The sequence below is a fragment of the Astyanax mexicanus genome, chromosome 5, assembly GCF_023375975.1.
Source record: "Astyanax mexicanus isolate ESR-SI-001 chromosome 5, AstMex3_surface, whole genome shotgun sequence".
Taxonomy (NCBI): Eukaryota; Metazoa; Chordata; class Actinopteri; order Characiformes; family Acestrorhamphidae; genus Astyanax; species Astyanax mexicanus.
Genome location: NC_064412.1, coordinates 53,449,233 through 53,463,799, shown reverse-complemented (window position 1 = coordinate 53,463,799; position 14,567 = coordinate 53,449,233). Strand labels below are relative to the sequence as shown.

The following is a 14,567-nucleotide window of genomic DNA, read 5'->3' as shown; positions in this document are numbered from 1 at the left end:
ACTATGCTGTCCACTGTAGGTGGTAATGCCTTCTATATTAAATTCCCAGTACCCACGTGGCACTGTGGATTAAGGGATGTTAACCTTTTATGGTCAGTACTTGGTAACACACCATTTTTTTTTTTTTTTTGCCTCTACATGCAAATATCTTCTGCATCCGTGAGATTCTTTGACTGCTTTACATGCAATGTCTATTTTATAGGCTGCCCACAATTTTGCAAATCATCTAAAGTAATCTGAAGATCTGATACTAATTCTGATTTCCTCCCTCCTTTTCCCCCGATATCACAGCGTAACGCTCTGTTGGCGATCTCTCCTGCCACTCTGGAGGTGCTGCTGGCAGTGCTGGGGGATGGGGAGTGTATGGGTGTTGTTAGTGATGGGGAGGACTGGGACAGCGAGGCTCCCGATCGTAAGGCCCTGCTGACCCTGGCCTGCCTGCGCGAGGTGGTGCACAGCCTGCTGGCCAGCAGCTCGGACCAGCGACAAGTGGAAATCAGCTCTGTGCTCGAGAGCTACTTCAAACTGCTCAACTCAGACCCCGCCGCCTCCGCACAGGTCAAAGGTCGCCCGGCCCCGCCTCGCTCACGCCACTGGGAGAGCCGCTTCGTGGCTCTGCAGGTCAACATGCTCGGTAAGTAAAGCTGGGGTTCACTTGAGGTAGGCGTTGTGGAGTGAATGTTAAAGATATTTTTAGATGAAAAAAGATTTTTAGTTTTTTTTTAAAGGAGAAATTGTCTTTCGGTTTAGTAAAACAAGATAAAGAGTACCAACCTTTGTTGAATAGCCCACCTCCATTCCTCCCGCAACTTTCTGAGATCCAGCATTTTTTTTTCTGTTTGTCTAAACGTCCAAACACCCTTTAGACTGGGTGATACAGGGCATATTCTTGCCCCTGCGATACATCGCTTTTTACACTGGAATCCAGGCTCAAAGTAGCTTCACACTTCATTGGTAGAATCCGAAGAGCCCTGATATTTGAAACGAGGCATTAATAAATTTAAAAGTTCAAAAGAAGTTTATTAAAAACGCTGTTTTTTCACACCAACTGCATGAGAAATGTTAAATGCCTGCACAACTGTCCGTCTGGAACCCAATATTAGGTCACACCACAACTCCGGTAATAATTCAGGTAGCCTTGCCATGAGCACACCGGCCAATATTCAAGCCCACTCACAAGATAACACCTTGTAACTTACACATATACAGGTGGGGATGTTCCCAAGTTGTTCTGAGGTAACACATCATTAACAATTACATACTGATATCCTATGACTTTTGGCCTGTCTGTGTATAATAGTTAAATAAATAATAATAATAATAATAATAATAATAATAATAATAATAATAATAAAGATTAAGAATACTACTGTAATGACCCTCAACATCAGACACTCTTTGAGTAGCTGTTATCTCACATTAAAGAACATTCTGTTGTCACCTTCTTTCCTTCTCTTTTTCATTCTCCTTCTTTCAGAAACTATCCAGGATATGTTTGAGTGTTCTGACAGGCCCGTCCTGCAAGCCATCTTCCTCAACAGCAACTGTTTTGAGCACTTGACTCGTCTGCTACAGAACAGCAAGGTGAGCTGGAATGGAAACACATTCAGAATCAGAAACGCTGTAGAGCACCCTCTTACTGCAGGTACTACTGATACTTGGCATTCGTTCACTATGGCAGTACAGTTTACATCCTGTAGGGCCTTTATTTTTGCATAGTTTGGTTTCTGATGCAGCTTATGGTTCACTGGTTCAAATCCCATTCATGCAGCTTGCCATCAGCTGCTGGAGCCCTGAGAGAGCACAATTGGACTTGGACAATTGGATCTCTCTGGGTGGGTAGATGGCGCTCTCTTCCTTTATCACTCCTAGGGTGATGTTGATCAGTACAAGGCATCTGTGAGCTGATGTATCAGAACCAGATTGCTGCACTTTCCTCCCAGTGTGCTGTGATGCTACTCAGCAATGCTGCATCAACAGCAGTTTAAAAAGAGGCGGTGAGTTGGGTTATTGGCCTTGTAAATTGGGAGGAAAATGGAATACAAATTACAGAAACTACACCCCTTGCAAGTATACAAGTATGAGCCTGCAGTGAGCTACACAGCCTCACTTTAATATTATTATTGTGGTTTTAAAATGCTTGTGTTCATCTGACTGTATGTTACTTGCTTGAGGTGCTGTGTTTAGTCAGTTGGAGTGTTTAAGCGGGTTAACCGCTGAACTGTACTGTGAAGTGTGTTGCATTTACCCTGGTCCTATGTATACCTGAGACTGTATTACCCTCAGAATCAGTATTCTATTTCTAAAATTCAGGCACTTTGAGAACAATGGCCAATGGGGATCTATTTCAGGCATAGCCATAGACCATGCAGACACCATCTGCCTTTTCCTTGGGTAAATGCTTTACCCTGGCCAGATAATTTGCATAGATTGCAGCTCTGCTGATATATTTTACTGTAACTCATTACTACTGTAACTCCTGTCTGACATAATATACTTATCTCATTGTGCACTGTGCTTCAGAGTCAGACTGCGGTTCTCAAATAAAATGAATGGGATCCGTTGTGTTGTGTTGTGTTGTGTTGTATTGCGCTGCTACCCAGGCCAGTGTAAATGCACTGTATATTGTAGAAATATATTATATATTTGTGCTGGTATATTCCGACGTACACAGTTTGTACACCCATTATGAATTTATTCAGCTACACTGAGCATATACAAATGTATCAGGGACAGCAGTGCTGCTGGAGTTTTTAAACAACTTGGTGTCACTGCTAGAGTGAGAATGGTTCACCAACATTTTTCTGTGGGCAGCGTCCTGTAAGCACTGATGAAGGACTGGAAGATGACCAATACACACTGCATCAACATATTCAGAGCTTCTGTCTCTGACTTTACTTTATCTCTAAGGATTAGCAGATATTTAGAAGTGTGTATTATAGTGGAGGACAGTAAGTGATGATTAAACACAGTGTTTAAAAACTCCAGCAGCACTGCTGCATCTGTCCACTCACTGTACCACCAACACTACACACACTTAACACTTCATACACCACCACCATTCCAGTGTCACTGCTGAGTACCTTATTATTTTATTTAATACCCAAATAATAGCTGATTTGTGGTGGTTCTGTGGGGTTCTGAGCATTTAAGATCTTGGTAAAAGGAGGATAATAATAATAAAGTATGCAAAGAAACAGATACGGGACTACAGTCTGTTACTATATAACTACAAAGAGCTAATGAATAATAGTTAACTGGTAAAGAAAAAAGAAGGTAATCAGAATGTACACCTGGTTGGTGTATATTTTATCAGTTTTTATGTATTTAATACAATGTGAACAGTTTTTTTTATTATATATTTTGTAATAAGTCTAAATGAGAGTATCTGTGCGTGTGTATGTTTATTCTGTCTGTCTCTGTCTTGAGAATACAGTCTTATAGTCGCTACCACTCTGTGTAGTCTCCACTGAACCCGTATGTTATCACAGCCATTCTCTTTAACCTTAGGTTTTCCCACTGAACGCATGTTTATGTTCCTCAGTAGTGAATGACCTGAGGCACTCTGCATCATAATGTCTGACCTTTTGACCCTTTATTTCATTATTTAACCCTCTGCACTCCTTTCCTCTCCTCTTGTCTAACTGCGTGTTGTGCTCGCTGTGGTGGATCCCACCTGCAGTTGGTAAATGCTAGGTGCACTTCAGCAGACAAGGAGCAGAAAGATTTAACCAACAGGTTACTGACAGGAGAGAGTGAGACCCAGGTACCGCCCACCTGTCACCTGCCACCATCACCACCCACCTGTCACATGGCCGCCGCCCACTGAGCCACTCCAGTACAAGGCCACAGCCCTGTGTCAACTTTCAAATGCTTTAGATCACACAGAGATAACAGGCTGAGCTCACAGACACACTCTGTTCCTCTTGCCTCTCTGTTGAAAAGACCAGACCTTTTGCTGGTAGCTGGTTTTGAATGGTATAAGATGGTCTTTGTTGGTCATGGTGGATAAAAAGCTGGTCATCCTGTAAAAAACATACCCTTAAAATGTGCTTAACCTTAAAAAACAGCATTTTCTTAAGGCTGGATATGCTGGTTATGCTAATCGACTAGCCTAATCAGGTTGATCATGCTCATAAACCAGTTATTGTAAACCATCAAGCTTAAAAGAAGACCAACCCTTTTATAACCAGCTTAACCAGCATGACCACCTTGAACTAGCCAGGCTGGTCTTTTCAGCAGGGCATGCATAAAGGCCTCAGTAATAATAGCATAGTTTGGAAAATAAAACTAAAATTTGCACTATTTTTCCCTCATTACTCAAATGTAGCCAATCGGCCAATACATAGTGTGTGTCTGAAGTTTGTTCTTAAGTTTTCTTTTTTTTCTTAGCCTTAAATAACTGTATTGTAATTGTCACTCTGTGAGACACTGTTGTCTATAAAAAAACGCCAAAGGTATATTCGTTACAATAAGGACCAAAATTGACCTATAAAAAAATAAAATAACAATCATTTTATAGTTTAACTTTAGTTGAACTTTAAAACCAATTGTAGGAAGTTGAGGCCATGTTTCCCATTGAACATCTCCTCTCTGTTTGCACGCACAGTGTGCGGCATTATGGGTACAACAGATTATGTTGGTGATTTCTGTATTTACTGTATCTTTAGATTAACCCTTACTTAACCCTGTTTATAAACCGAAATAGTAGGGATGTCATTAAATGTAAAAATGAATACCGGTAACAGCAAAAAATTCAATCTAACTGAATCTAAGCATTGTAAGTGTTCGATTATTTTTCTTATTTTAGGAATAATATCTTAATCAGGCTTACTTAGAATTTTTACTATATTATAAGTAATAAGTACTTAAAATACACAAGTAAGTAATTTGAACTCAAAATAAGCACAAAAAAATAGGCAATCAAGTTATTTTGATTCTTGTTTCCAAATTTAAGGGAAAAAAAATCTGTTTTTTGCTTGGTTTAAGATTTAAGTTACTTCACTCATTTGGAGACTTTGCTTTTGTTTTTTAAGAAATCTTACTAAGATTGGTCAACACATATTAATATAAGCATAAATGTTTAATTTACATTTAGTCTAGTTTTTACCAATGGATTTTTTTCAGTGCAGTGAGGGAACGAAAGGGCTGCGTTTGATTAAGGTACATTTGATTAAGCTACTAAGCCTATGTTTTATATTCAAGATTAATTTGTAATTGTTTAATTTGCTAGAGGAATGGACGACAAGTTGACATTTACTGGTGTGCAGACGTGAGCTGATTAGTTAAAATGTGCTTTGGAACAGGAGCCATGCAGTCAGGAATAGCAGAAATCTCTCTGACTTATCAACTGATTGAAAAAATAATCATCAGATTAGTCGGCTACCAGAATAAACATTATTTGCAGCCCTTACTGACAAGTGACCATGTGTATATAATGTATATTCAGACGTTCAGGTGTGAAAACACCCTGTTGTTTGTATAAAACATTTGCGTAGTACTAATCAGTTGGAGATGAGTGAAACTTTCACTACTTGTTAGCTTCTTGTAATAATATCCTTATAAAGCTATTGATTGATTCTCTATAGGCGCACACTTCAGACACCAGCCTGAGCTGCTATGCTATGTTTGAGAAAGGGGAAAATTGTGTACTTTTTACTTTACCTGACTCTTAAAGTAAACCATTATTATTAGTTATCCAGGCCTGGACTTCTTATATACAACAATTCTACCTGACACTCTGATCAATAATTGATTGATTTCAGTCCAGTCTCTGGCTGGCCTCTAATGGAGTGGCCGTGCTGCTCAGTTATTAATGCTGTCACTGATGATTTTTGTCCACCCTGCTTGTTCATATGTATTTTTTTTTCCGGTTCTCTTTCTGTTCACCCCTTTTGTTTTGTTTTTTGTGGGATAATATGGTTTCTTGTGTGGCTGGAATGGTGCTTGTTGGCTGTGTCTCTGTGTCGCATCTGGATTTGAGAGTCATTTTCTGTTCTTCTGTTTGCTGCTGTTTTATAATGTTTTGAGTGTACTTCTGTTGCTGTCTTTTTCCAGCCATTGCTCATATATATATATATATATATATATATATATATATATATATATATATATATATATATATATATATATATATATATATATACATACTTACTGTGCTCTGTGGCAGCCGAGGAAACTAACAAGGGCTGCCGGTGGTAGGTCACAGGTGACCTTTGACCTGCCAGTCAGGGCTAACAGAGATGTTTGGAGCATGGCTGGAGAGAGATATATTTTTGGGGTATATGGATGTGTGTGTGGATGGACATATGGATGTTTGAGTGTGGGTATTTGTATTCATATGGGGGTGTTTGTGCTTCTTTTGCCATTACATGGAGAATAATCAACGCTACATTGTCCAGCTTCCTGCTCTTATGACTACAGACCTGTTAGTCTGTTAGTGTTTGAGCAGGAAGCTGTGATATCACACTAAAAAAAAAGAAATGTACTCATAACTCATAATCAGTCACTGGTGTATTACACGTTTTACAATTCACACTCTGAATATAACCTCTAAAGCACAAAGTAGTGGTCTGCTAAAGAATCAAACTTGCAGTTTTCTCTTTTACCCCAAATGAAGTTTATTAACCAAGGCACTGCTTATTGCTAATGGTTTACGTGCCTTTAAATATGTGACTTTTGCACATTGTGGTAAATCCCTACAGTACAGTATATTACAGATATTACAAAATATAAGTTATTTTCTTTAAATACTTTTAGTTTCCAGCATCTGCAAAGTTATTTGACATTCTAGGCATTCTAATAACATCTGTAATAAAAGAAAAAAAGCCCATTGTGGCACAATAGAATTTGATGAACTACATTTGGGGTAAAATTGAGGGTAAATTCTATTGGTTTAACCTTTTCTAAGCTATTACTTTAAGAAAAAACGTTGCTTATAATCTCATTTACACACTGACACATGTACCGTAAGCCTCCTTCTGTTGCTGCCTTTCGTGAGAATGAGCATGGTGCTAAAACATCATTATTATAAAGATATAAAGACTTCATGATTATTTTTTTTTTCATTAGTGCTCATCATCCATTATGTTGCATGCTGCAAAAGGCAGGAATAGAAGTGTTGGCTTGTGATGTACTGCAAGCTGCATCTGTTGATGTGTGTGTGTGTGTGTGTATATGTGTGTGTTTTATTTATTTTTATTTTATTTATTTTACTTATTAGGTGTTTCAAGGGAGGCTGGATTCTCTCGCTGTGGCAACAATTAAAGCACTTACAACAGTGATGCACAAATCCCCAGCTGCTAAGGTCAGTCTCTCTCACTTACACACATTCTATTGATTGAATGTTTAGAATAAAAAATATAAGTTTTTAAATGAGTAAATGGCATTTTAAATTTGTTTTTTTTATAGGGATGCATTGATTTTTTTTTTTTTCGTCTGAAACCAAAACTCAACAAAATTAAACATTTGGCCAAAGGCTGAACACCAAACTGAATACCAGTTTCATTCATTTTTGTCTTTATCTTGACCACTGATTAAATTAAATAGCATGAATTTCTGTCTTCATTTTCAAAGAAATAGCAGTATTTATTTTAAAATATTTATAGAACACTAAAAATCTTCTACATTCCAGTGGACATACCAAAAAGGCACATTAGAATTTAAATGTAAAATTTTTCAGTAAGAAAATATTTATTATAATCTTTTTTTTCTTCATGTTTTTCCATTTGAGAGAGGTAATTATGCTTACCGTTTATTATGTATTGCAATATAAATAAAAAAAGGGGAGGACCATCTCATCTCATCTCAGCTCATCTGATCAATAACTGCAGCTCAAAACCTGCGGTTAGAGCTGCAAAGGGGGCTTATGGGTTTAGGATGAGATGCTCATTGTTTGGGAAATGTTTGGTAAATGTTTTGCTTTTGTTTGTCCATATAGTTTATAATTGACTATATATTTTATACCTGTCTCACGTCTGCAGGAGGTGTTCAAAGAGAGGATTGGATACACACACCTGTTTGAGGTACTTGTCTCTCTGGGCCAGCCGTCCAGGCATCTTTTGAAGGAACTTATGAACATGGTAAGAAGCTCTTACTTCTGTTCATCTTTTTATTTGCCTATTTATCCTGTCCTCTTGGGGTTGCCAGGTATAGAACATAGGCAAACTGTTTGCTGCAGCCATAAAAGCTTGTTTTAGTAAAATCAGCATTGGGTTCTACACAGCCTGAAAAGCCTTGACATCCATATAAGAAGTCTATGACCAGAGAGCGAGTAAAATGAGAGTAAATACTGGTAGGGGAGATGGTTCCAGACGAACCCAGAAGATAGATGCTTAGGGGGCGTATTTCCTCCCTAGCAATTAGGCAAGCATCAAGCATTAGCTATGGTTAGCTATTAGCTATGGTTAGCTAACCATATTGTAACACATAACCTTCACAAGTCAAAAAGGTTCAAGGCATATCAAATATATATACTTGTGGTTTCTGACACTGTCAGAATTGTCAAAAATCTTAAATAAATCATACATCTAATCTTAACTCTAATGGGAAACATTTATCCGTCTTCCTGTTTTTCCTCTTTCTCTCTGTCACTTCCTGCAGGCAGTGGAAGGTGAGCATTCCTCAGTGGGTCTATTGGGCATCAGTAATGTTGACCCTCTCCTGCTGTTGATCCAGTGGCTGCCGGAGCTGGACTCTTTGGAGCTGCAGGTATTCACAGCTGATTGGCTGAGGCGGATCTGCGGTCTGAACCGGCGTACCCGGGCCACCTGCGTGAACGCCCGCATGTCCGTGCGTCTTCTCTCCACCCTGGAAAAGCAGATGCGGCTCCACCGGGCCTGCGGGGAGAGTCTCGTGGCTCTGCTGGGGTCGCTGGGGGGTCAGTCTCTGAGCGGCTCTGAACTGCAGCAGCTGCTCAGTTTCCTCCAGCAGGATGACCCGGGCAGGCCGCATCCGTACGTCGGCCCTGTGCTGCGTGCCCTGCTGGCCATGCTGAGGAAACACGGCCTTGACAGCGCCATGCAGTATTTCGATCTGACTCCGCCCATGGCTGGTATTGCTGTTCCTACGGTAATGCGCTGGCCAGGCTCCGCCTTCAGCTTCCTCGCCTGGCTCTCATTGGACCAGGATCAGCTGGGGCCACCTAGTAAAGGAGAGAAGAGGAAGCAATTGTACAGGTAGGGGTAAAAGAGGCATTTGAAGTTGTGCATCATTATGTTGTCAGTGTCATTCCCATATTAGACTCTATTCACACATATCCTAATAATATGGAAGATATACACTGCCTGGCCAAAAAAAAGTCATCACCTGGATTTAAGTAAGTAAATGATGTGGGGTTGATGCTGCAGTTGGTCTGCAGGTTTAGGTTCAGCAACAGTATGTGCTGAAAGAATGAGGTCAGCTGACTACCTGAATATACTGAATATAGAACAGGTTATTCCTGGATCAATTGATTTTTTCTTTCCTGATGATAAACACGGGCATATTCCAAGATGACAATGCCAGGATTCATGGGGCTGGAATTGTGAAAGAGTTCAGGGTTCAGGGAGCATGAGATCATCATTTTCACACATGGATTGAGAGCGAGTTCACCACAGAGTCCAGACCTTAGCCTCATTGAGAATCTTTGGGATGTGTTGGAGAAGGCTTTGAGCAGTGGTCAGACTCCCCACCCAGAAGTCACTGGAGCCTCTGAAATACCTGGTTATTGAGGACAGTATTGCACATTGCCAGCTAACATTGCACATTTATCTCATACTACTGCCACAGCAACTTAACTACCACTTTTTTGACTTCACTGTTTTCATGTGGCTGCATTCAACCATGTTTTAAGATATATAGAATGTACCTTTTCATTTAGTTTAAACAGAGACATCACCCTAAACATTTATGAGCTCTGTTACCTCAATATCTCAACACTGAGAACCTCCCTCAGTGATGTTGTCCATTTTTTATTGTCTTTTACGTAAAAGTCACATTTATTTTATTCTGGCTGTTTAGATTGAGTTGCATTTCGCTTTAAAGAAAATGGTTAAAAAAATCTTGAATCTTGAAAGTTTGTTGGTAAAACTCACATTGTGTGAATTTCCTTACATGCTTGATTTAATTTATTTATGGTAGTTCTTTGAAAACATTTTATGTTTTTATGTTTCCTGTTTTAGTCACTGCAGACTGTCAGGAGACTTTGCAGATAACGATGATGCTTTTTTCTGTTTTATACAGTATGATTTAAGACAAACTAGTTCTGCAGGAGTTTTTATGTGGCTTTTTTTTTTGCTATAAATCCTTCTTGCTCTGAGATTCTTGTTCTTAAACTCATGGCTCCTTTTTTAGTGTCTGTAATTTCTGCACTGAAAATAGATAGATGAACTAGCTAACTATCTTGTCAACACTGATTTGTGGATTTTTGTGTAAGTGTTACAAACATAAATAAGGTGTAAGTGTGGAAAGTAAATCAATTTACTTAAATTTGCACAGAACATTTTTGCTTGTTTCAATGAGCCATAAACATTACAATTAATTATGTCTGTGTGTGTGTGTGTGTGTGTGTGTGAAGTTTTTTCACACCAGGGGGCACGGGCTTCGAGGCGTTTATCAGCTCCGCCGGGGCGCTGGTGGTGGCTGTGTGCAGTAAGAAGGAATACGTCACGGTCATGCTGCCGGATTACTGCTTCTGTGACTCACTGTGGGTGAGTGACCTCCGCTAACACCATACAGTACTCACTCTCTCACCCAGCATTCCTGTGGACTGCAGTCAGAGTTCCACATAACAGAGAGGATTATGGGCGATTGAGTCTTTTTGGAGTCTGAGCTGGAACCTTAAGATGTTGCTTTGAAATGAAGTATTAGAAAACTGCAGATATTGAATCATATTCATTGATACATACAGGTATTTTCATTTCATTTCAAGTATTTGAGCAGTTTGCCTCCTTGTATATCACTGTAATGGATCCAAGCTTTCAACTTTAATTTAAGGGGATTAAAAACATTTACTAATATTTACTAATATTTACTAGTTAGAAATTGTTTTAAATAGTTACTATATTATTCACATTGAATCAAAATCTGTTTTATGGCTTCATCACAATAACAACACGTAAGTGCATATGGACACAATGTACCACAGTTTACCACACTCAGTTTTCTATGAATCCCTGTATCTGCAGCAAATATATAAAGGGAAATATTAGTAACTAAATTATTAGGAAATGGTAAACAGCAAATATATATTGACCTGAGTAAAACATTTCTAGATATTTACTCATAGAAATTTTCATTCCCATTTCTTTATTTGTCCAACAGCACTTTATTGGCGTGGTCCACGTTCCTGGAAAAAGACCATTTGGCCAGAGTCTGGTCTACATTTATGTTGATGGGCAACAGAAACTTTCAGCACCTCTGAAATACCCGACTATGACTGAGGTAAGAGATAAAAGTGTTTTTCTCAACTTAGCCTTTGAGCATCTTTTTGGAAACCCCACCCTTGTTGTTCCACTTTGTTGATCTGTAATTGATAGCTGTTGAAATACAGTTTCCATTATTCTATTCTCTGTTTTCTATTCTTCTATTGTCTAGCTCTTCATCAGTGATGAGTTTCTCACCACAGAGCTGCTTTTAGCTGGATATTTATAGGATGGTGGTCTGGTGGTCTTAACCTAGTGGTGACACTGATGTAAACAACTGCACTCTGTCTGATGCTCACATGCCAGTGATAGGCTTGAGTGACCTGATTATTTTATCTTAGCCATGTCAACTTCATGTCTTCAGGGTTATTTTTGCACTGAATTGGGGGCTGTTAAACTCAGCTGCTCGTTCATTGTTAACCAAATAAGCCACCTACGATTCGGCACTGGTGAATCAGGTAATCTCCTTTAATGAGAAAATTTTATATTAATATTTTAAGCTCTGTGTGCACAACAAAGAACTGTTCAGCTCCCTCATGTGGCTGAATTTTGTAGTCGAATATGCATCCTCTTTTCCCCAAATTTGATTGCATTCCACAACAAGAACATTAGTAAAATGTTAGATTTTTTTAACAAATTAGTATTATTGTTAGTTTGGTTTTAGATATGTGCTAATAGTAGGTATATGTTTATCTGCTTTAAAGAGTTTAATTTACTTGTCTATACCGCCTGTCCACAAATAATTGGACATTAGGGCTGCACAATTTGGACAAAAAATCGAATTGCGATTTTTCCACAGAATATTGCGATTGCGACCTAAATTGTGATTATTTTTAATCCATTAATCCCTAAACGTGTATTAGAGGTTAATATATCTATCCATCAAATATAATTTTTTTACTTCTTTGCACATAAAATATTCCCAGGGTTCTTAGATTAAATGCAATTATCAGTTTTATTTTTAATTGTATATATCTAAAAAAAAAAATAATAATATATATTTACTGTATATGTGTGTGTGTGTGTGTGAATACATAATATGCATTTATGTAATATTTATTTTCTTTCTCTTTAAACCACAAGTGTCACAGCTTTTATTTATTATTATACAGAACTAAATGATAAGGCATAAATATAAATATAAGACATTGTGCCCAAAGACTTCAAAAACTACAATTCCCAGCACTCTACGGACTACAAATGCATAAGAGCGGGCTGCGTTTTCACACACATACATCTCTCTCTCTCTCTCTCTCTCTTTTTCCCCAGCCCTTCACTTCCTGTTGTATCGGCTCTGCTGGTCACCGCACCACCACCCCTCCTCCTTCTCAGATTCCTGACCCTCCGCTCTCCGGCGCTCCCTCTGGCCGCTCTTCTCTGGGTGGTATCCTCTCCCCACAGACGTGGGGGGGCCTGCTGGGGGGGAAGCCCGAGTCCCTCACTAAACTGATCTCCGCTGGGACTCAGGACAGCGAGTGGGGCAGCCCGACCTCACTACAGGGCCAGCTGGGCAGCGTCATGGTGTTTCACGAGGCTCTGCAGATCAACCAGCTCAAAGCCCTGTTCACTGCAGGTATGAAAGCAGGAAGAGACAAAGGGGGGAGACAAGAGAGTGATGTAGAAGTAGAGTAGAAGTAGTAGGAAGTGGAGGAAGAAAGAAATGAGTGAGGGATGGAGGAAGGAAGGATAGGTGAAAGGTGCCATGAACCAGTGGAACAAAATTTGGCTCGACCAAAACTGATAAACTGAATCGTGATTTGGATTGTTTGCAGTGTGAAAGCACCTTTAAGATATTTTGGATTTTGGAGTAATTAAAGGAAGTTTAGACTGTAGAAGGCAGGCTATAGTCACCCATTAAACAATAGAAGAAGAAAAAAGAACTGGTATCATGCCGAAATGCTGCAGCAGTATGAACACAACAGATTTGTTCTGGTAATTCTTTTATCTACTTTAGCTGTAGATTAAACCTTACTTATAAATAGAAACAAGATTAATCAGAGCACACTTTTTTGTGTTGATCTTACTGTGTGACACTGGAAGGAAGGCAGAATTTGGCACAACACCTAAAAAGGCATCTCACTGAATAAATTACATTTTACAAACCAATCAGTGTCAAGTATAGGGAGAGACAGCTTACATAGGTAATGATGATAGGAGTGTAGGTAGGAGGAAGTTCTTTACTGCGCTTACTCACTAAACTGTAGTGCGAAACCAAAACTAACTAACTTATAAACTGGACCAAATGTATATAAATTCACAGGCGCTTTAACCTTGGTTCAGACTAGGGTTATGTTGCAGACGTTTAGGTGTAAAAATACGGCCTGAGGCAGACACTTTAGAATAAAACTTATATAATAAATCTGGATTTCTCTTAAGCTCTTATAAAATTTTCTGTATTTCAGGGCCGAATTGCATTTCCCCATTTAAGAGCCAGGAGGCGGAGCTGGGAGATCTTTCCTCGAAACTCCTCCTACACTACTCGCCTAAGGTCAGTGACCCACACTGTGGTAAATCACACATACTCAGACCTGTAGTCTAGTCAAATATCTATAAGTTTACATGTTTTAATAGTGTGTGTGTGTGTGTGTGTGTTTTTTAACTGTTCACTGCAGGCCTGTAGAAACCCCATCTGTTTGGACTTGTCCCCCAACCTGCTGCACGGGCGTTTAACTGGGAATAAAGTGGTGAACTGGGATGTGAAGGTAGAGTTTGGAAAATCATATTCTGCTCTATATGCAAAACACTATATGGACAGATCTTTTGGGCACCTGTTCATTTATTGATTCTTCCAAAATCAAGAATATTTTTGCAGATAAAACAGAATAAATTACATTTTACAAACTATTTGTGTATGTGCTTCAGGGAGTCCTATTTTATTGGCAGTACTTCTCTACAGGATGCATTCGCACATCTGTCAGCATTGGGTGCAACTTAAAGTAGCTGAATGCAAACATTTAGACATATAGTGTGTGTATATACTTAAACACACTCTTGTGCAAACACATTTGGCTCAGATAGACAAACGCATACAGTAAACTATATACACTTGCTCAGTGTGTGTGTGTGTGTGTGTGTGTGTGTGTATGCACACACTCACATCTGCTGGCCTTACTCTCAAGAGTTAAGATTTTCTGATTCTCTCGAGCCCGGGTCTGTTATGTAGGC

General features: G+C 39.1%; 1 protein-coding gene across 3 annotated transcripts in view; it reads left to right on the top strand.

Annotated features, from left to right (window-relative positions):
• nbeal1 (neurobeachin-like 1) overlaps positions 1-14,567 on the top strand; it is a 59,618-nt gene that overhangs the window by 24,300 nt on the left and 20,751 nt on the right. For 2 of the 3 annotated variants that reach the window (XM_022675407.2, XM_022675406.2), the window contains exons 9-19: positions 292-634; positions 1,478-1,584; positions 3,683-3,766; positions 7,223-7,306; positions 7,983-8,081; positions 8,602-9,176; positions 10,556-10,688; positions 11,302-11,421; positions 12,672-12,975; positions 13,805-13,890; positions 14,015-14,104. In XM_022675407.2, coding sequence (XP_022531128.2) covers positions 292-634; positions 1,478-1,584; positions 3,683-3,766; positions 7,223-7,306; positions 7,983-8,081; positions 8,602-9,176; positions 10,556-10,688; positions 11,302-11,421; positions 12,672-12,975; positions 13,805-13,890; positions 14,015-14,104 — 2,025 coding nt within the window. The remainder of the gene's footprint in view (positions 1-291; positions 635-1,477; positions 1,585-3,682; positions 3,767-7,222; positions 7,307-7,982; positions 8,082-8,601; positions 9,177-10,555; positions 10,689-11,301; positions 11,422-12,671; positions 12,976-13,804; positions 13,891-14,014; positions 14,105-14,567) is intronic. The other variant, XM_022675408.2, reaches the window with a different exon arrangement.